The following is a 23,043-nucleotide window of genomic DNA, read 5'->3' as shown; positions in this document are numbered from 1 at the left end:
ACCCACAAATGCATCCATGAGGTCACGGATGCCATCTTCTCCATGGCACACAACTTTGTGCATTTCACCCAGGACCGGGACAGCCAGGATGCAAGAGCCATTGGATTCATCCTGATCTCAGAATTCCCACAGGTGTAGGGTGCGATTGACTGCACTCATGTGGCGCTCAGGTCTCTGTCACTATACTCAATGGACTTCATCAATCGCAAGGGCTTCCACTCACTGAACGTGCAGCTGATATATGACTACCAGAAACGCATCCTGCAGATATGTGCACAGTTTCCAGGGAGTGTGCACGACGCCTACATCCTGAGTCACTCACAGATCCCTGCAGTCTTCCAGGGTCCACAGAGGCTGCAGGGATGGCTCCTTGGCGACAAGGGCTACCTGCAGAGACCATGGCTGATGACATCCATGCAGCGGCCTCAGACTGCAGCAGAGTGATGTTATAAAGAGGCTCATGCAGCAGTTCGCAATTTGGTGGAGCAGACCATTGGGAGAATGCTCCTGTCATGGAGATGGAATGGAGGCCCTAATAGTCGCTCGATCGGAGGAGGATGATGACAACATGCAGTGAGGACTCCATAGATCTTCATATAGCCTCTGAGAATGTCTGATTCCTGTCTGGCCGAGGGCAGCTCACTTGCACTCCATGATCAGGGCCATTTCAGAGACGCAGCCATGAAACTTTAGATGCATCTGATGCTGTGTCCGCCTTTAGCACCTCAGCCCTTCAGGAGCTGCTGCACAGCATCACTGGTCACAGATGCTGGTATGATGGGGGCCAGTCCCACCTTAAAGGTGCTAAGAGCACACAGAGAGTATGAGAGAACTCTGTGGCGTCTGCCCACTGCATTCTGGCAGCAATGACCAGCACCGCCGAGGTGCAGGCATCGGTAATATTTCCAAGGAGTATGAGGCTGGACCATCACTGTGGTCTGAAGGCTGCACAGAGCACAGGGAAGAGGCCCTGGGCTGAGACACCTGCCTTTATCCTGTGCAGAAAGGTTTCACATCTGAGTGACACAAACACTGCTCATCAGAACAAGGAGCCACAAGCAGGGAGACATTCTTAGGAGTTTATTGACAATAGTGAACATTATGTACAAGTGATCAACACCAGTGCCCAGGCTGTGCAACTGATTCTCCTTGACTGTCCTAACCCTGCCGCTACGTCTTGGTGCTCTCTGGACATCCACAGCGGAGGTGCTGACTGTGATACCCTGTCTGTGATGACTTTGGCAGGAGTCCTCTGGAGGGCCGAGAGAGGGCCCCGGCCTTCATTCGGGGTCCTGTTGAGTGGCAGTGGCACCCTCCTCAGCCTGTGAAGCTGGATCTGCGGGAGGTCGCAGGAAGAGGGGAGTCAGGTGGGCTGGTCACTCCCAGAGTCACCTGGGTGGATGACCCCGGAGTGTGCACCTGCTGACCTTCCTCCATATGGGTGCCCAAGGGCCCCTGGCTTACTTCATGAGCGGAAGGATAACTGGAATGAGATCGCGCTGCCCAGCATCCCTCTCACGTGCACACTGTTGGAGGCGAACTTTGGCATCAGTGATGGAGTTCAGCCTACGCAGCAGTGCAGGAGTGACGCCCTGGACCAAGGTCTCCATGGCAGCCACCATCCTGCCAGTGTTGACCTCGGTGCGTTGCAATGCCGGCACTATCACCTCAGCCTGAAGACAAAATGACTCCTCCATCGTGCCTTGCAATCTGAGGAGTGCAACGGCCATCCGCTGGAGGAGGGTGTGGGTGAGCGCTGTGATGGGACTTCAGGGAGAGTGCCTTCAGATTCGTCTTCAGAGGTTTCTTCGGAGCTTGATTGGAGGCCCTGGGTCATGGACTCCATCTGCTGCTTCCCAGATGTACCTACGAAAGCAAGGGGAGATAATTAGTGCATGGCAGTGGTCTGTGAAACAGGACACATCACTCACAGCATGGTTGTCTGATGGATGTAGCACTGCTGGACCCTCACTTGGGTAGAGCAGCACTGACCTCACCATCAGCACAGGACCGGTCCCCGGTCATCACCGGCCAGCTGGATGGCTCTGTTTTCCAATTCTGTCAGCATTTTGATTTCCAGCATCCCTCCATCTGTCTGCAATGTTTCCCTCCTGTTGTGAGGCAGTTTGTCCTGCATGGATAGAGATGGGGAGAGTGTATCAGGACGCCTGCCAGGCCAGATGATAAGTATGCCTGGCCTGTGTGGATGGTGAGTGGTCCCATGGACGGGATGAGGACAATGAAGGTGTGTGTGAAAGAATGGATGGCGATGTTCCTTGCACTGGCAGTGAGTGAGGGATGGATGGATGTGTGATGGGTTTGTGAGTGTGAAAGTTAGGAGCATTGATAAGAGTGGCGGAACGAAGGAGATCATTCATCCTTTTGTGGCACTGTGTGGTTGTCCTCTTCTTAAGGGTGTTGGCGCTGACCACCGCTGCCACCGCCTCCCAAGCCAGGTTGGTGACATTGCTGCCCATCCTGCAGCAAGAGCAGGGGTAGAGCACATCCCAGCGGACCTCCACAGCATCCAGCAGTCACTCGAGGGACCTGTCATTGAAGTGGGTGGGGGTGAACGGCAGGGCGCAGTTTTTTTTTCCTTTGCTGGCCATGTCTCCAGGGCAGCAGTGGTGAGCTGGTGGCGATGAGTGCTTTGCTGGTGACTGCCTTTTAAAGTTGGTGGCCAGCGCGATGCAACTTGGGATGATGGTGAGCAAACAAATGAGAGCCTGCCCGTCATGGAAACGGTGTGTTTCATGGGAGTGAATATATAATGAGGCAGGCTCAGGAAGATATGGCATGAAAACCCACCATTTTCATCAGCGGGTAGGACTCCATTTTACCCGTCCGTTACCACACTTAGTGCAATTCTGGGAAAATTGAGCCCACAGAACCTTAACAGCACAGATGGAGGCCATTCGGCCCATCATGTCTGCACGGGCTCTCCAAATGAGCATTATGACCTAGTGCCATTGCCCTGCCTTTTCACTGTACCTTTGCACATTGTTTCTATTCAAATAGTCATCTAATGCCCTCTTGAATGGCTCGATTGAACCTGCCTCCACCACACTTCCAGGCAGTGCATTCTAGACCCGAACCACTCACTGTGTGAAAAAGTTTTTTCTCATGTCACACTTGCTTCTTTTGCAAATCATTTTAAACCTGTGCCCTCTCAATCTTGATCCTTTGACAAGCAGGAACAGCTTCTCCTTGACTACTCTGTCCGGCCCCCTAATGATTTTGAACATCTCTATCAAATCTCCTCTCAGTCTTCTCTCCAAGAAGAACAGTCCCAACCTTTCCAATCTATCCTCATAGCTGAAGTTTCTCATCCCTGGAACCATCCTTGTAAACCTCTTCTGCACTCTCTCCAATGTGTTCACATCCTTCCTATAATGTGGCACCCAGAACTGTACACAATGTTCCAGCTGAGGTCTAACGCGGGTCTTATATAAATTCAGCACAATCTCCTTGTTCTTGTACTCTATGCCCCTATTAATAAAGCCCAGGATACTATATGCTTTATTAACTGCTCTCTCCACCTGTCCTGCCCCCTTCAATGATCTATGCACATATACACCCAAGTCTCTCTGCTCCTGTGCCCGCTTCAAAATTTCACCCCTTATTTTATACTGCCTGTCCATGTTCTTCCTACCAAAATGCCTCATCTCGCACTTCTCTGCATTGAACTTCATCTGCCACCTATCTGCCCACTCCACCAACTTGTCTATGTCCTCTTGAAGTTCTACACCGTCCTCCTCACAGTTCACAACACTCCCAAGTTTCGTATCATCCGCAAACTTTGAAATTGTCCGCTGCACACCAAGATCAAGATCATTAATATATATCAGGAACAGCAAGGGTCCCAATACTGACCCCTGAGGAATTCCACTACAAACCTTCCTCTAGCCCAAAAAATATCCATTGACCATTACCCTCTGCTTCCTATTTCTCGGCTAATTTTTTATCCACGTTGCTATTATCACTTTTATTCCCTGAGCAATAACTTTTCTCACAAGTCTGTTGTGTGGCACTGTATCAAATGCCTTTTCAAAGCCCATGTATACCAAACAACAGCATTACCCTCCTCAACATTTTCTGTTACCTCTTCAAAAAACTCCAGCAAGTTAGTTAAACTTGATTTCCCCTTTAGAAATCCATGCTGGCTCTTCCTCATCAACCCACATTTTTCCATGTGACTACTAATTCTATCACGAATAATTGTTCCTAGAACCTTGCCCACCACTGAAGTTAAACTGACTGGTCTGTAATTGCTGGGCTTATCCTTACAACCTTTTTTGAACAAGGGTGTAATATTTGCAATTCTCCAGTCCTCTGGCACCACCCCTGAGTCTAGGGAAGACTGAAAGATTATGGCTAGTGCCCCTGCAATTTCTACTCTCACTTCCTTCAATATCCTTGAATATATCTCATCTGGTCCCAGTGCCCTGTCACCTTTAAGTCCCGACAGTCTATTCAACACTTCCTCCTTATCAATTTTGAACCCTTCTAGTGACAGAGTTTCCTCGTCTGTCACCACGGCCTGGGTAGCATCTACCTCCTTGATAAAGATGGATGCAAAATATTCATTTAATACCTCAGCCATGGTCCCTTCGTCCAGGTGTAAATTCCCTTTTAGGTCCCTAATTGGCCCTACTCCTCCTTTTACCACGTTTTTACTATTTATATGTCTATAGAAGACTTTGGAATTCCCCTTTATGTTGGCTGCCTGACTTTTCTCATAATCCCTCTTCACTTCTCTAATATGCTTTTTCACCTCCCCTCTGAACCTTCTGTATTCCTCTTGGTTCTCAATTGTATTTTCTGCCTGACACCTGCTATAAGTATACTTTTTCTTCTTTATCTTAATTTCAACCTCCTTTTTCATTCAGGGAACTCTGGATTTGTTTGCCCTACCTTTCTCATTTGTTGGAATATACCTTGACTGTGCCCAAACCAATTATTTTTTGTAGGTAGCCCATTGTTCAGCTACAGTTCTTCCTGCCAATCTTTCGTTCCAGTCTATCTGGCCCAGCTCCGTTCTTGCCCCATTGAAGTGGGTTCTTGTCCAGTTAATTATTCTTACTCTGGATTGCCTATCATCCTTTTCTAACATCATTCCAAGCATACAATACAATGATCATTGTCTCCTAAATGCTCCCCCACTGACACTTGATCTACTTGGCCCACTTCATTTCCAAGAACCAGGTCTAACAGTGCGTCTTTTCTTGTTGGATTGGACACATACTGCTATAGAAAATTCTCCTGAACACAGTTTAGGAACCTTTGCCCCTCACTGCCCTTTACGTTTTCACTCTCCCAGTTTACATTCAGGTAATTAAAATCCCCCAGTATAACTACTCTCTGTGTAATTTCCCTTCAGATTTGTTCTTCTACGTCCTTCTCGCTATTTGGCATTCTGTAGACTATACCAAGCAATGTCATTGCACCCTTTTTGTTCCTTTACTCTAGCCAAATTGATTCTGTCCTTGAACCCTCTGGGACATCCTCTTTCTCCAGTACTGCAATGCTCTCCTTAACCAATACTGCCACCCCTCCCCCTTTCCTATCTCTTCTGAACACCTTGTACCCAGGAATATTTAACACCCGGTTCTGCCTTTCCTTGAGCCAGGTCTCTGTTATCGCCACAACATCATATTTCCACATGGCAGTCTGCACCTGTAACTCCCCAATCTTATTTGCTATATTCCGTGCATTCACATGCGTACATAGTAACACTGGTTTAGATTTTGTTACTTTCTCCCTTACTCAGACTTTACCTATTAACTTACTATGCTCTATACTAGTGCTAACTATCCTCTATATTAGTGCTATCTGTCTCCCAGTATTTTGTGCACCCTGGTATTCCTCTCTAATATTTTCTCTTGGTTCCCACACCCCTGCCGAGTTAGTTTAAAGCCCTCCCAACAGCACTATCAAAAAGTCCCACAAGGAACTCAGTCCCAGCTCTGTTCAGGTGCAACCCATGTGGCTTGTACTGGTTCCATGTCCCCCAAAGCCAGTCCCAGTGTCTCAGGAATCTAAAGCCCCCCCTCCTGCACCATCTTTCCATCCATGCTTTCAGCTGCCTTATCCTCCTATTTCTGTACTCACTGGCACGTGGCACTGGGAGTAATCCGGAGATTACTCCATTAGAGGTCCTGCTTGCTAATTTTCTACCTAGTTCCCTAAATTCTGATTGCAGGACTACACCCCCCTTCCTACCTAGGTCATTGGTACCAATGTGGACCATGACCCCTGGCTGATCACCCTCCTCCAAAAGAATGTCCTGCAGCTGCTCTGTGACATCCTTGACTCTGGCACCAAGGAGGCAACTTACCATCCTGGAGCTGCGTCTAGAATTAGTGATTACATGCGCAGAATTAATGATAAAGAAGTTGTCGAGTTCCTTGCACATTGTTATCTAGAAAAGTTACAGGGTAATTTAAACCTCACCAATACTCATCAGAAAGTGTCAAGATGAAAATACTATTCCCATATACTCAAAATGTCAGAGTCCTTCTGGTTCTTTCATGGGACCATCATTGCTCTTCTCTCTTTAAGGTTGCTGCTCCACTTAAATCCCTTCTTTGCCTTCCTGCGCCAAGTGGGGCATTTCATATGCACCGTGGAATCTTCAACAAAACCTGACAGGAAAAGCAGCCAATGAGGTGATGATAATGGTGAAGTGAACTTCTGAAATGCCCTACCAAAATTGTAGGGTGCCAGCCTAGTAAAATCCACCCTTTTCACTTTACCCGCTGGATATTCCTGACTGTGGAGTTCACTATTTTTTATATTATTTTTGTTCATAGCTAAGCCTGTAATAACCACTCTAGTGGGACTTGTCCTTCAACTGCCAATAATATACTGCAATGTACATTGTATATCGAGCTTTAAAGATTTTTGGCAGACAAGGGAGTTGAGGGTTATGGGGGGCGGACAGGAAACTGGAGTTAAGGCCACATCAGATCAGCCATGATCTTATCGAATGGCAGTGCAGGCTCAAAGGTCCAAATGGCTTACTCCTGCTCCTAAATCCAATGTTCCTATCATTGTGACCTTTATCATGTTTTTAATTTGTATTTATTTTGTGCTTATATAGGTTCACTTGCATTCTGGAATCTGTTTCATGGTGGACAGCTCTTTGGTATTTTTACTGCTGTGAGTTGCAAAACATGATATTTCTGAACCTTCAATCACTCAGCGATTAGCAAACAAATGGTTCATACATCACTCTAAAGTGTTTAAGTATATAATGTTTCTTGTGGAAAATCTCCATAAAGGACAATATTAATCTCAGTGTGAAATCTTGCACTGATAAAGTATTTACTTCCAATCTGTGATAGGGTTACCACAAGTGCACTTTGAAAAAATCGCCTATAACTAATGCATTGCGGGGGATACAATGAGTTTCCATGAATTTGTAAACTGTTTTCATCTTTAAAAATTATAATCACTGTTTCTTAAGTTGGTTAGAAATGTGAATTTTTGTTTTCCTTTATAAGGAATATACTGTGACAGAAATGAAGATTTAACTTTATTTATTTAATGCTGTTGCAGTAATTATGTGATTGAAACCAGCTTTGGTCAAATAAATAATTTCCATGTTTAAGCTGCTGCAATGGTTTGATGGTTAATTGGTTCTCACTTGGTGGGAGCCAAGCCTTTCATTCAATTGCAGATTTGCTATGTAATCTGTACAAATAAATGTCTGGCTGGCAGCATTTTGAATTTAAGCTATTTTGATTTTGCTTAGTTCAAATTACAGATCTGGAAGAATTTATCAGACTATCTTTTTTAGATAACAGTTTATTGAGGTTGTCAGTAATCCTCAAAGTTAATCTGTTTGAAACTTCGCAGTTGGGAGAAGATTTTAAAAAAAGAACAAATAAAGAAAAGAGTAACTAAATGTAAAAAAAAGGTTTGAGATATAAATTGCCAATAATTTGATATATTACTACTACAATTTGCTGTTTCTTTAATATTTAATAAATTTGATAGTTTAAGCCTAAAAGAGGACAGATTTTAACTCTTCCCACCCAGTGGAAATGGTGGTGGCAGAGAGAGAGAGAGAGAGAGAGGGAGGGAATTTGCAGGTGGGCTGCACTGCATTCCTGACTCATTCTGTGCAAACCCCCACCACATCCTTAACTGACCTCAGATCAGGTACAGGAGGATCACTTACCCAGGCAGGTGAGGGGGATACTCTACAAGGAAAAATCACAGCCTCATAATGTCATTGGAACTGTGACCCTGTTTTAATGAGAAATCTCACGACGCTTGCATAGCCCCAAACTCAGCAATGAAACCCTGTGGGAGACAGCGGAGTGACCAGGAGAGGCAAATATAAGTTTAATTATAAAATAATTTGTCAGCATTCCTTGTGGGCCAGGAGGAATAAGAGAGCCTTACCCAGGCCCATCCTTCTCCCTCCCACTACTGGTAGTTCTTTTAAGACATCCTCCCAGCACTTATGCCAGTGACCATTCTCTTTGGACCTAAGCGATGCCAGGTTCCTACTTAGTCATAAAACAAAAACAAAAATACCTGGAAAAACTCAGCAGGTCTGGCAGCATCTGTGGAGAGGAGCACAGTTAACGTTTCGAGTCCGAATGACCCTTCAACAGAACATGCTCCCTGCCTGTCGTTCTTACCTCTTTTTCACTGGCTTCGCGCTGCAGACTATTCTGGCAAATTTATATAAGGCCTGGGAGTTAAAATTGCTCTGGCTTCATGCCAAGGAACACATGAGGGATTTCCACCCACCATATACCCCACTTCCGTCATCAGGAGAAAACGATTGAAAGGCAATGTGTGATTGTCCTTTACACTTTATTTACCATGTAACTCGGATTGAAAAAGACTGAAACAAAGTAAAGGCGGGATTTCTCCACCCATACTCTATCCCTTGATATTTTCATTTTTAATTCTGGAATTAATAATATGTGTTTTTATCTCTTTAGTCCAAAGTGAAATCTCAGTTAAGCAGCCTGGCTGTGTCGATTGATGACTCGTTGCTTTATGTGGCGGATTATGTTGGATATATTTATGTTTATGGTATAAAAGACTTCGCTGTTCACGGACCAGAAGTAAATCCACCAAGAAGTAAGAAATGTAAACATTATTTCATTCCAGCATTTTAATAATTGAATCATACCTGTTCTAATGGATATACCACATTATAAATCATTTTACTGAATCATGCATGAACATAGTAATTAAAGTTAGATCCATGTCATAAAAATGTATTGAAGTATTGATATTGTTTAGAAATATAGTCAAAAATTTCCTTTTTGAGGTAGTAAAATTGTAATTTTTGTTCTGTGATTAGAGAGTACAGGACTATGTCAGAGCTGGGCAGAGGGGCAAGATTGCTGATAGATGTTCTGTTATGGTGCATGTTATATCTCTGCTGTTGATGAGAGACTAGGCTGGTAATCACTTTGTTTCTAATCAGATTGATAAGAATGCAAGGGCGCCTTAAGATGGAGGTGCCCTTGGAGATGTGTGAAATTTTTTAATTGTTTGTGGCCACCACTGCCAGGCTATCATCCACAGGATGGCATGTGCTGCAGCTGTGGGCCTGTGGCAGGAACAGCTCCAGCGCTGGGGGATGGGGGGGGAGCGGTGGAAATGCTGTGGTGGGCAGGGTGCGGGAAGAGTGGTGAGGCTGAGGTGTGTGGGGTTAACTGAAGGAGGCCTTGTTGGCCCACTGGCCTGCTGCCCCGAACTCCAGAGACCAGTCAGGCGTAGGGTAGGGCTTGTCCGCTGCTGGTAAGATCTCACATTCCAAATCTATCCCCAAGTGACCAGTTAATTGCCATTAATTGGCTACCTGCCACTGCCAGGTGGGTAGCCACTTCCATCCCTCACCTGCCTACAGCAAGATCGGTGAAAGTGGGTATGTGTCAGGTAGCTGATTTCCCTCCTGATCCCACCTCCAGACCTGCCCCTGTGAGCCTCATAAGATTCCAGCCAATGTCTACTGTTTACAGAAGGGTGTGATAATGAACTGAGACACCTTGTGAGTTACAATCTTTTTTTTTGTGGGGACAGTTACTACACTTTGTTGATAGCATTTTCTATAAGCTTATGCTCTTAACTCGGGATTTACTCTGGTCCTCTTCCTGCCTTATGGTCCATTCACATTACAACTGTAGCGTTGGTGTGGAGTAGCTGAGCACGGCACTGTGATTAGAAGAAAGAATTTGCAGTTCGAAAGATCAGAAGAAATAGCAGCAAAAGTAGGCCATTCGGCCCCTCGAGCCTGTTCTGCTATGCAATAAGATCATGGCTGATCTGATTGTAGCCTTAACTCCACTTTCCTGACTATCCGTCGTAACTCTTAATTCCCTCGTGGATCAAAAATCTGACTAACTCAATCTTTGATATATTATAAGACCCAGCCTCCACTGCTCTCTCTCAAAGAGAATTCCAAAGGCTAACAACTCTCTTGAGAAAAGAAATTCATTCTCATCTCCGTCTTAAATGGGAGACCCTTATTTTTAAACTGTCGCCCCCCTAGTTCTAGATTCCTCCATGAGTGGAAACATCCTCCCAACGTCAAGCCCCCTCAGAACCGTGTATGTTTCAGTAAGGTCACTTTTCATTTTTCTAAACTCCAACAAGTATAGGCCCACCCTGTTCAGCCTTTCCTCATAAGACAAACCTTCCATCCTAGGAATTAGCCCAGTGAACCTTCTCTGAACTACTTACAATGCAAGTGTATCCCTCCATAAGTCAGAATGCCAAAACATTACTCCAGGTGTGGTCTCCAGATGTAGCAAGACTTCTCTACTCTTATGCTCCACCCCACCTTGCAATAAAACCAACATTCCATTTGCCTTCCTAATTGCTTGGTGTACCTGCATGGTAACTTATTGTGATTCATGTATGAGGATCCCAGATCCCTCTGTACTGCAGCATTCTGCACTCTCTCTCTATTTAAATAATATTCTGCTTTTCTATTCTTCCTGCCAAAGTGTACAACCTCACATTTTCCCACATTATACTCCATCTATCAAATTTTTGCCCACTCGCTTCACCTATCTATATCCCTTTGCACATTCTTTGTATCCTCCTCACAGCTAGTTTTCTTACTTATCTTTGTGTCATCAGCAAATCTGGCTACAATACAGCCTGTCCTTTCATCCGAGTCCATATAGAATGTAAATCTTTGAGGCCCCTGCGCTGATCCCCAAGGCACACTACAAATTAATTTGCCAACCTGAAAAATAACCCAATTATCCTGACTTTCTGTTTCCTGTTTGTTAGCCAATTCTCTATTCATGTTAATATATTACCCAAACATCATGAGCTCTTATCTTATCCTGTGATATTTTATGTGGCACCTTATTGAATGCCTTTTGGAAATCCAAATACATTATATTTACTGGTTCCCCTCTATCCACCCTGCTTGTTACATCCTCAAAGGACTCTAATAAATTTGTCAAACATAGTTTGCCTTTCACAAAACTATGTTGACTCTGCCTGATTGATTGTGTTATGATTTTTTAAGTGTCCAGCTACCCCATCCTTAACGATGGATTCTAGCATTTTCAAATGACAGATGTTAAACTAACTGGCCTATAGTTTCCTAGATTCTGTCTCCCACCTTTCTTGAATAGCATTCTTACATTTGCGGTTTTCCAATCCACTGGCACCTTTCAGAACCTAGGGAATTTTGAAGATTACAACCAATGCACCCACTATCTCTACAGTCACTTCATTCAATACCTTATGATGCAGGCCATCAGGTCCAGGGGACTTGTCAACCTTTAGCTCCGTTAGATCCCGTGAATGGTGGTGGGCAATTAAACAACTCACTGGAGGAGGTGGCTCCACAAATATCCCCATCCTCAATGATGGAGGAGCCCAGCACAGCAGTGCAAAAGATAAGGCTGAAGCACTCACAACATCTTCAGCCAGAAGTGCCAAGCAGATGACCCACCTCGGCCTCCTCCAGAGGTCTCCAGCAGCACAGATGCCAGTCTTCAGTCAATAAGATTCGCTTGACGTGAGATCAAGAAACAGCTGAAGGCACTGGATACTGCAAAGGCTATGGGCCCTGACAATATTCCGGCAATAGTGCTGAAGACTTGTGCTCCAGAGCTTGCCGTGCCCCTAGACAAGCTGTTCCAGTACAGCGACAACACTGGCATCTACCAGGCTATGTGGAAAATTACCCAGGTGTGTCCTGTGCACAAAAAGCAGAACAAATCCAGCCCAGCCAATTACCGCCCCATCAGGCTATTCTCGTTCATCAGTAAAGTAATGGAAGGGGTAATCAACAGTACTATCAAGTGGCACTTGCTTAGCAATATCCTGCTCACTGATGCCCAGTTTGGGTTCCACCAGGGCCACTCAGCTCCTGACCTCATTACAACCTTGGTTCAAACATGGACAAAAGAGCTGGACTCCTGAGGTGAGATGAGAATGACTGCCCTTGACATTAAGGCCACATTTGACTGAATGTGGCATTAAGGAGCCCTAGCAAAACTGGAGTCAATGGGAATCAGGGGGAAAACACTCTGCTGGTTGGAGTCATATCTAGCACAAAGAAAGATGGTTGTGGTTGTTGGAGGTCAATCATTTCAGCTCAAGGACATCACTGCAGGAACTCCTCAGGGTAGTGTCCTAAGCCCAACCATCTTTAGCTGCCTCATCAATGACCTTCCTTCCATCATAAGGTCAGAAGTGGGGATGTTCGCTGATGATTGCACAATGATCAGCACCATTCGCGACTCCTCAGATACTGAAGCAGCCCATGTCCAAATGTAGCAAGACCTGGACACTATCCAGGCTTGGGCTGACAAGTAGCAGGTAACCTTCGTGCCACACAAGTGTCAGGCAATAACCATCTCTAACAAGAGAGAATCCAACCATCGCCCCTTGATGTTCAATGGCATTACCATCACTGAATCCCCCACTATCAACATCCTGGGGGTTACCATTGACCAGAAACTGAACTGGACTTGTCATTTAAATACTGTGGCTACAAGAGCAGGTCAGGGGCTAGGAATCGTGTGATGAGTAACTCACCCCCTGATTCCCCAAAGCTATCTACAATCACCATCTACAGGGCACAGGTCAGGAGTTTAATAGAATACTCCCCATTTGCCTGGATGAGTGTAGCTCCCACAACACTGAAGAAGCTGGACACCGTCCAGGACAAAGCAGTCCACTTGATTGGCACCATGTCCACAAACATCCACTCCCTCCACCACCGACACACAGTAGCAGCAGTGATGCACTGCAGGAATTCACCAAGGCTCCTTAGACAGCACCTTCCAAACCCACGACCACTACCACCTAGAAGGACAAGGGCAGCAGGTAGATGGGAACACCACCACCTGGAGGCTCCCCTCCAAGTCACTCACCATCCTGACTTGGAAATACATCATTGTTCCTTCACTGTCGCTAGGTCAAAATCCTGGAACTCCCTTCCTAACAGCACTGTGGGTGTTCCTACACCACATGGACTGCAGTGGTTCAAGAAGGCAGCTCACCACCACCTTCTCAAGGGCACCCAGGGATGGGCAATAAATGCTGGCCCAGTTAGCGGAGCCCACATCCCGTGAATGAATGAGAAAAAAGGGGCAGAATTTTTCAGTTGGCAGGCGAGGGCGCTTGCAGAACTGATCGCTGCCCGCAATCGGCTCCGCGCCGCCATTTTACGCAGGTGGGCCAATTAAATCCTGCCCAGCGTAAGATGTGAGCAGTAGCGCTCAGCGCTACCTGTGTGGGCAGGGGGAGGAGGGAGAGTCAGGGCCAGCGTGCATGCGCAAAAGAGTGCTTCAATGTCCCTGAGGCACGGAGCTGCCTCGGGGAGATTGAAGGGCTTCTGAAAAGATTAAATAACAGGTTTAAAAATGTATTTAAACATGCCCCCTCATGTGATTGTGTCGCATGAGATGGGACGTGTTTCTATATGTTTGAAATTTTAAAAAATTTATTTAAATAAAAGCATTAGGAAACCGCATCCCGCTTGTGGATGAGGTTTCCTAAAAAACCCAAAGGCTGCTTGGCCTTTTCATCTACCCGCCAACCTTAAGGTTTACAGTAGCCTTAATTAGATTTTTAATGGCCTTAATAGGCCGTTTACATATCAGCGGCCTGCAGCCAACTCTGGCACGCGCCTGTCAGATGAAACATCGCTACTCAGTGCGATGATGTCGGGACGCACGCCCAACGTTATCGCGCAGCATTTTACATGTCGGTATGTCGGGCCCGCCCCTGCACACCGACTGAAAAATTCTGCCCAAGGTTTACTAATACTTTTTCTCTAGTGATTGTGATTGTTTTAAATTCCTCTCTCCCTTTTGCTGCTTGATTTTCTACTGTTCTTGGGATCCTTTCTATGTTTTCTACTGTGAGGACAGATACAAAATACTTGATCAAAGCCTCTGCCATTTCCTTGTTCCCCATTATTAATACCCAAGTCTCATCTTCTAAGGGACCAATGCTTACTTTATCTATTCTTTTCTCTTTTGATGTACCTGTAAATGTTTTTACTGTCTGTTTTTGTATTTTTTGCTAGTTTTCTTTCATACTCCAATTTCTCTTTTTTTTTTGATCTCCTTTGCTAGTTTGTAGATGTTTTCTTTCAATCTGATACTATCCTTAATTTTCTTTGTTAGCTATGGATGGTGCATCCTTCTCATTTTTCTTTCTCACTAGAATATATATTTTTTGAGAGTTATGAAACATCTCCTTAAATGTCCGCCACTGCTTCTCTATCTTCTTACATTTTAACCTATGCTTCCATTCCACTTTAGCCAACTCTGTCTTCCTATCCCTGTAATCATCCTTATTTAAGCTTAAACAGTCGTTTCAGACTCAAATTTCTCACCCTCAAACTGAATGTGAAATTCTATCATTTTATGATCACTCTTGCCTAGAGGACCCTTTACTATGAAGTAATTAAATAATCCGGTCTCATTACACATTATCAAGTCTAAAATGGCCAGTCCCCTGGTTGGTTCCAAAACATATTGGTCCAAGAAACTGTACCGAATGCACTCTTTGGGCAGAATATTACGCCCAGCGTGCGGGCGCGCATCCGACACACTCGAGCATAAAATGACGCGCAATGACGTTGGGCGTGCTTCCTGATGTCATCACGCAGCCTTGCAATATTTTGTTTGGCATATACGCGCACCGGGGTCGGCTGCACGCCCGCTGATAATTAAAAGGCCTATTAAGGCCATCAACAATCTAATTAAATTCAAATTTATGCTGCTCATCCAACCTAACAGTTGGCAGGCAGGCAAAAAGGCCATGAGTGGGATGAGGTTTCCTAAAGCAAATAAACACCAAATAAAAGCTTTATTTTTGAATTAAAAACATGTGCCAGCTCAAGTGACAGAGTCACATGAGGGGACAAGTTTTATAACATTTTTATTCCCTTTTTTTTTACACACACAGCATAGATGCCCTCCTTCTCGCACATGCGCGGACTGCGCACCAGGCCTGGCTCCCCCTCCTCCCACCACCCACATAGGCAGCGCTCGGCACTGCTGCTCGCGATCCACGCAAGACAGACCTTAATTGGCCCACCCACGTGAAATCGTGGTGCAGAGCCGATCGCGGGTGGTGGTCGGCTTCCCAACCGCCCCCACCGAGCACCCCTACCAAGGGCAAAATCCTGCCCTATGAATTTGACCTTCAGTGTACTTTTGACAATTTGATTTGTCCAATCTATATAAAGATTAAAACCTCCCATGCTTGTTGCAGTGTCTTTCTTACAGCCCACCATTATTTCTTGATTTATGCTCTGTCCCACAGTGTAGCTACTGTCAGGGGACCTATAAATCACTCACACCACTTCCTTCCTTTGCTATTTCTTATTTCTTGAGAAAGGAAGAATCTTAAGGGAAGGATGTATCAACCGTGGCTATCTAAGGAAGTTAAAGGTAGTATCAAATTGAAAGAAAAAGAGTACAATTCTGCAAAGATTCATCGCAGGTTAGAAGGCTGGACAGAATATAAAAACAGCAAAGAATTGCTAAACAAAATAATAAGGAGGGAGAAATTGGGAGTATGAGAGAAAGTTGGTAGAAATATAAAAACAGATAGTAAGAGTCTCTACAGGTATTTAAAAAGAAAAAAAGTAACGTGGACGTTGGTCCTGCACAGAGAGAGTCTGGGAAATTAATAATGGAAAATAAGGAAATGGTGGGTGAATTGAACAGATATTTTGCATCTGTCTTCACTATAGAGGACACAAATAACATCCCAGAAATAAGTGTGCATCCAAGAGGCGAAGGGGAGGAAGGAACCTAAAACAATTACAATCACTAGGGGGAGAGTGCTGAGAAAATTATTACAGCTAAAAGCTGACAAGTTCCCAGGTCCTGATGGACTTCATCCTGGGGTTTCAAAAGATGTGGCTGCCTGAGATAGTAGATGGGTTGGTTTTAATTTTCCAAAATTCCCTAGATTCTGGAAAGGTCCCATCAGATTGGAAAATAGTTAATGTAACATCTCTACTCAAGATAGGAAGGAGACTGAAAGCAGGAAGCTACAAGCCAGTTAGCTTAACACCTGTCATAGAGAAAACATTAGAATCTATTATTAAGGAGGTTATAGCGGGGCACTTAGAAAATCTCAATGCAATCAAGCAGATTCAATATGGTTTTGTGAAGGGAAATTGTGTTTGATTAATTTATTAGAGTTCTTTGAGGGCGTAGCAAGCAACATGGAGAAGGAGGAACCTGTGGATTTGGTGTATTTAGATTACCGGAATGGATTTGACAAGGTGCCACATCAAAGGTTACTACGCAAAATAAGAACTCATAGTATAGGGGCTAACATATCAGCATGGATAAAGGATTGGTTAGCTAACAGGAAACAGAAAGTAGGTATAAATGGGTCATTTTCAGGTTGGCAAGATGTAATGAGTGGAATGCCACAGGGGTCAGTGGTGGGGCCTCAACTACTTACAATCTATATTGGTGACTTGAATGATGCGATTGAATGTATGGTTGTTAAATTTGCTGGTGTCACAAAGATAGGTAGGAAAGTAAGTCATAAAAAGGACATAAGGAGCCTACAAAGGGATATAGATAGTTTAAGTTATGTGGGCAAAAAATTGGCAGAGTGTATTGTGGGAAAATGTGAGCTTGTCAGCTTTGCCAGGAAGAATAAAAAAAGCAGCATATTATTTAAATGAGGCAAGCTTGCAGAATTCTGAGGTACAGAGGGATCTGGGTGTCCTGGTACATGAATCACAAATGTTAGTATGCAGGTACAACAAATGATTAAAAAGGCAAATGGAATTTGTTGTTTATTGCAAAGGGAATGGAATATAAAAGCAGGGATGTTTTGTTACAGTTGTACAGGGTATTGGCGAGACCCCACCTGTGTACAGTTTTGCTCTCCTTATTTAAGAAAGGACATAATTGCATTACAAGCAGTTCAAAGATTGATTCTTGGAATGAAGGGGTTATCCTATGAGGAAAGGTTGGGCCTGTATCCACTGGAGTTTAGAAGAATGAGCGGTGATCTTATTGAAGCATATAAGATCCTGAGGGGACTTGACAGGGTGGATGCTGGAACGATGTTTCTCCTTGTGGGAAAGACTAGAACTAGGGGACAGAATTTCAAAATAAGGGGCCTTCCATTTAAGACAGGGATGAGAATTTTTTTCTGAGGCCCATGAGTCCATGGAACACTCTTCCCCAGAGTGCCAGGGAGGCAGAGGCCGGGATTTTCCTGCTCCACCATGGCAGAAACTGCCAAGGGAGATTCGGCGACCCGACCAAAGGTCCACTGACTTTCGGCAGGACTGAATGATCCCAGTGGCAGGTGGGGCCGGAAAATCCCACCCAGGGTCATTGAGTATTTTTAAGGCTGAATTAGATAGATTCTTGATTGACAAGGGTGTGAAAGTCTATAGAGGGTAGGAAGGAAAGAGGAGTTGAGGTCACAATCAAATCAACCATGATCTTATTGAATGGTGGAGCAGGCTCGAGGGGCTGAATGGCCTACTCCTGCTTCTAATCAAATGGTTGAATGTTCATTGTTATCTCCACCCAAATTGATTCTACATTTTGATCCTTTGAACCAAGATCATTTCTCACTACTGCACTGATCTTATCTTTTACAGCAGCTAGGGGACGTGTCTTCCTTTCCTCTGACTCTCCTGCACTCACTAGAAGGACTCGGGGACCTGCTGCACTGCACATTTTTCAGCTGGCCTGAGTTAAAAGGTTGGGTGAGAAAGGTGCGGCTGCATTTTAGTGTAAGGAAATAGGAGTGGAGTGGTAATCCGACTATGATTGCTACTCCACGGAAGTCAAGGACCCTTTTTTTTTGGAGATCCCTATAATCAACAATAGCTTTAACTTTCACCAATAGAAGCAAGAAATAGCAAAGCCTACAACTTTGAGATTTTGACTTACTGTTATTTCTTGTCATCTTCCCAAATAGCCACTGAGATTTTCAGAGAATATTAACAGTCATGATTACTAGTTACAGAATATATTCACCAGCAGGCACTAAGTTCTCTGAATGAGAAAAACTATATAAGAAGGAAATTTAAAAAAAACTCACCCAGACAAACTAGAGAGGCGGCAAAGATAGAAACTCAGCAGATATGATGAGAAAAATATTAGGGAAAGGAATAAAAAGACAAAAGAGCTACAAAGAGGATATAGCAATTATCTGGAATGTGCAATGGAACTTTGATCAATCTAACTTAGCTTTATAGAACATATGATATGAAATTGGCAAGCCAAGTAGCATAAGGATAAACTAAGCTGCCTAGAGAGAAGTGGTGCAGAATCCTGGCTTATGTTGATCGGGATTTGGTGAATGGAGGCTTGTTCAGGGTAGCAATGAGAGTGCTCTACACATCATTTATGCTGAAAGAACTTTTCATTGAACGGCTTAATCAATAGCAGCAACCAAAGGGAGGAGGTGGTAAGTTATAGAGCCAGAAGCAGCAATCTTGATATATTGTCATTTTGATATTTTGAATCTTTTGATCATTTTTTCCAGTCTCGATGTATGGAGGACTGTTGAAAGCTTACCATACAGATATTTTCCTGTACATCGTTGATGGTTTTCATCAATGTATAGTAACAGTTTAATGATGTATATTGCCTGGCACATTCTCTGCTGCCTGTGCATAAGCTTTTCAGGAAATACCTCCCTAACCTCCACCCCCCTGCCCACCAACACCACCAATGTAGGAGGATTGATTATTTTATGGGAGTACTGTATGTCATATGAATGGAAAAGTGTTTCATGGGGTGGAATTTTATAGCCCTGTTGCAGCAGGGCCGGAAGATTCGGTGAGCCGTTCAAAGTCCATTGACTTCGGCGGGAGTGGAAAATCTCGCTGGCAGGAGGGACTGTAAAATTCCATCCATGATGTGTAAAAATTACACTCTGAACAACAGCTTAAAATAGTACCAATCTAACTGCATTGTGTTTTCATCTGTCTTTATTATAGTTGTTAACTACTGGAGGGCCCACGTAAGTGGTGTTACTTGGTATGTATGTGTTGTGTACATTGCATCAGGTTCTAAAAATTTCCATTTCATTCTTATTTTATGATAAATAGTTTTCATTTATGTTCCAGCATGGAGCTGATAGAAGAACAAAAGGTGATGGTAACCTCTTCTGTTGAGGGTACTGTACGATTGTGGAGCATGGATGGAGAGTTTATTGGTAAATGCTAGTGCAGTAATAATGAACTGCGATGCTACTCATTGTGGGTCCCACTACCAAGAGTAACTCTTAGCTAAATATTCATGAATTAGTCAGCATTTCAGATAAAATATTCAGCAAAAGCAAGAACTTGGTGGTTATAGTAAAAGGTTAGAAGGAAATGACTTGCATTTATGTAGTACTTTTTATAACTTCAGGCATGCCAAAGCATTACATAACCAGTGAACTATTTTTTGAAGTGTTGTCACTTCTGCATCAGAGCAAGGTCCCACTAAAGCACGGTTTATTTTTTGCGAAATAAGTATTCCACTCTAGAGACATGAGGGACTGTTGCTAGCAACTCCAAGAAACAGATAATGTTTAATTGGACAAAAGTAGACCCTCAACATTCAGCATGCTAAAACTCGCACCCTGAAACTTCTCTTGCCCTTGCTGCCACACCTCACCCCCTTGTTGCATTCTCATTTATTGGGGCCGAATTTCAATGTTTGCAAGTATTCTTCCCTCTCCTCTCCCTCCTCCCACCACCCCCTCCCCCTGCCTACACACACACACACACACACACACCCCACCCCCCATCCCCCACTTTCCCCCCACTCTCCCCAGCTGGCAATTGTGAGAGTTTTGGAAGGCTGACCTTAGACTTAGCCCATGGAGAGAGTCCAAGATGGCACACCCCAGCCTTTTCTGGGGGAGACATACCACCACCCTACTGAAGTAGTTGTCATGCCTTTGTTCCACTCTATCAATTCTGCCGATTTTGCTCTCATCCCCTACCCATTTCTCCTATCCTCAATCTCCCAGCTCCCTTGCTGCCCTCCTATTGCTACTCCCCCTCTCCTCCTCCTTCTCATATTGTTGTTCCCCTCCCCTCTCCCCCATACATCTTTGCTTCTCCATTATCTCCTCACTTCCTCACCTTCTTCCCCATTTCACTCTTCATCCCTACACTTCCCTCTTGCTCTCGCCCTCCATTCCCCCAGTCCATATTTTAACCATCAAATGTCAATAACACTGACCATAGGCTTCTATGATGATGTTTTCTGTTGACAATTAAAGACCAACAATAGAATAAAGCTGCCCAAAGTTACACAAGATCTTTTATGTTTATTTATTTGAATGACAAGATACACTGTGACTATGTGGAAATAATTATGAAGCTATAATTTCATTTCTGGAATTACATGATGGTTATAAGTAGCTCAAATGTCATTCATCTGGCCCTTTGAAAGTATTACTGCCTTGTAATCACTTTGCATTAGTTATCCCTGTTTAATACTTATTTACCCGACTGTTTGTTAGGTACGTTTGGGCAGCCACAGCCCTGGGAAATTTATGCACCAGCATCTTGGAAGCATCCCATGGTCCCCTATGAAATTCTGATTGATCCACTCAGCATGCCCATTCACCCAGTATTGGAGGAAGAGACCTCTGTCATACAACTCATTCATTTAGAACAAAGTGAAGAAAGCATAGAAAATGCAGAGTCCAAGGTTTGTAGACAGCTTGAAAGATCAATTGTTTTAAAAATAATTGGAAAATGCTCACACCATTTATTGTGAAGATTAACATTGTTGCTGTAATTTGCTTTTTCCTCCCCTACTCAATGTTCATCAGCTTTTATTCTTTACACAAACTCCATTGTACTTTGAAAAGGGGTTGTTACTCTGTGGGGGAAACTGCCTGGAAAAAGCCACCCATCACAATGCCATTGTTTACTAGTGAGGTAAATAATATCACCACGGCATGAATATTCCATTACATCATATGTTGAACATCATTATAATTAAACTTCCCCAATAACTTTAGTTTCTATGAAAGCCTTCTCAAGTGACCATAATATGATAGAATTTTGCATTAAATTTTGAATACGTTATAGTTCATTCTGAAACTTGGGTCTTAAATCTGAAGAAAGGAAATTATGAGGGGCAAGTTGGCTATGGTGGATTGGGAAAATACACTAAAAGATTTGACAGTAGGCAGGCAATGGCTAGTATTTAAAGAAATACTACATGGTCTACAACAGATATTCCTCTAAGGCACAAACACCCGAAAGGAAAGGTAAATCAACCGTTGTTAATGAAAGAAGTTAAATATTACATTAAATCAAAGTAAGTGGCTTATAAGGATGCCAGAAAAAGTGGTAAGCCTGAGGATTGGGAGCTGTTTAGAAACCAGCAAAGGAGGACAAAGAAACTGATTAGGAAAGGGAAAAGAGAATGTAATACAAACTAGTGAGGAACGTAAAGGCGGACTGTAAAAACTTCTTTAGGTATGTGAAAAGAAAAGATTAGCTAGGACAAATGTGGGCCCATTACAGGTGGGGACTGGAGAATTTATAATGGAGAATAGGGAAATGGTGAAAAACTAAACAGTTACTTTGCACCTGTCTTTACGGAAGAAGATATAGAAAATCTCCCAGAAATACTAGGCAACCAAAGGACTTGTGAAACTGAGGAACTAAAAGAAATTAGTATTAGTGAAGAGATAGTACTTGAAAAGTTAACTGGATTGAAGGTTGATAAATCCCCTGGACCAGATGAACTTCATCCCACAGTGTTGAAGGAGGTGGCTAGATAGATGGCGGATGCATTGGTGGTCATATTTCAAATTTCAATAGATTTTGGAAAGGTTCCTGTGGTCTGGAAAGTAGCAAATGTAACCCCACTATCTAAGAAGGGAGAAAGAGAGAGAATGTAGAACTACAAACCTGTTAGTTTGATGTCAGTAGTAGGGAAAATGTTAGAATTTATTATAAAGGATGTAATAACTGGGCATTTAGAAAAGAATGGTAAAATTGGGTAGAGTCAACATGGATTTATGAAAGGAAAATCATGTTTGACAAACTTGTTGGAATTTTTTTAAGGTTATTATATGTATCATTGACAAAGGAAAACCAGTAGATGCGGTGTATTTGGATTTTCGGAAGGTTTTTGATAAGGTCCAATACAGGAGTTTAGTAAATAAAATGAGATCATATGGGATTTGGAGAAATGTACCAGTATGGTTTGAGAATTGGTTAACAGACAGAAAGCAGAGAGTAGGAATAAATGAATCATCCTCAAGATGGCAGGCTGATACTAGTTGGGTGGCGCAAGGATCAGTCCACAGCTGTTCACAATCTACATAAACAATTTGGATGTGGGGACCAAGTGTAATATTTTCAAATTTGCTGGTGACACCAAACTGGGTGGGAACGCAAGTTGTCAGGAGGATGCAAGGAGGCTTCAAGAGGACTCGGACAGACTAAATGAATGGGCTAGTGCATGACAGATGGAATATAATGTGAATAAATGTGAAGTTATTCACTTTGGTAGAAAAAAAACAGGAAGGGCAGAACATTTCTTAACTTGTGAGAGTTTGGGA

General features: G+C 43.6%; 1 protein-coding gene across 1 annotated transcript in view; it reads left to right on the top strand.

Annotated features, from left to right (window-relative positions):
- wdr95 (WD40 repeat domain 95) overlaps positions 1 to 23,043 on the top strand; it is a 197,381-nt gene that overhangs the window by 162,490 nt on the left and 11,848 nt on the right. The window contains exons 20-24 of the mRNA XM_078546126.1: positions 7,103 to 7,161; positions 8,964 to 9,105; positions 19,460 to 19,499; positions 19,589 to 19,677; positions 20,980 to 21,170. Of these exons, the coding sequence (XP_078402252.1) occupies positions 7,103 to 7,161; positions 8,964 to 9,105; positions 19,460 to 19,499; positions 19,589 to 19,677; positions 20,980 to 21,170 (521 nt within the window). The remainder of the gene's footprint in view (positions 1 to 7,102; positions 7,162 to 8,963; positions 9,106 to 19,459; positions 19,500 to 19,588; positions 19,678 to 20,979; positions 21,171 to 23,043) is intronic.

The sequence above is a fragment of the Cetorhinus maximus genome, chromosome 7 (assembly GCF_964194155.1).
Source record: "Cetorhinus maximus chromosome 7, sCetMax3.hap1.1, whole genome shotgun sequence".
NCBI lineage: Eukaryota > Metazoa > Chordata > Chondrichthyes > Lamniformes > Cetorhinidae > Cetorhinus > Cetorhinus maximus.
This window is presented reverse-complemented; position numbering and strand designations above follow the sequence as displayed.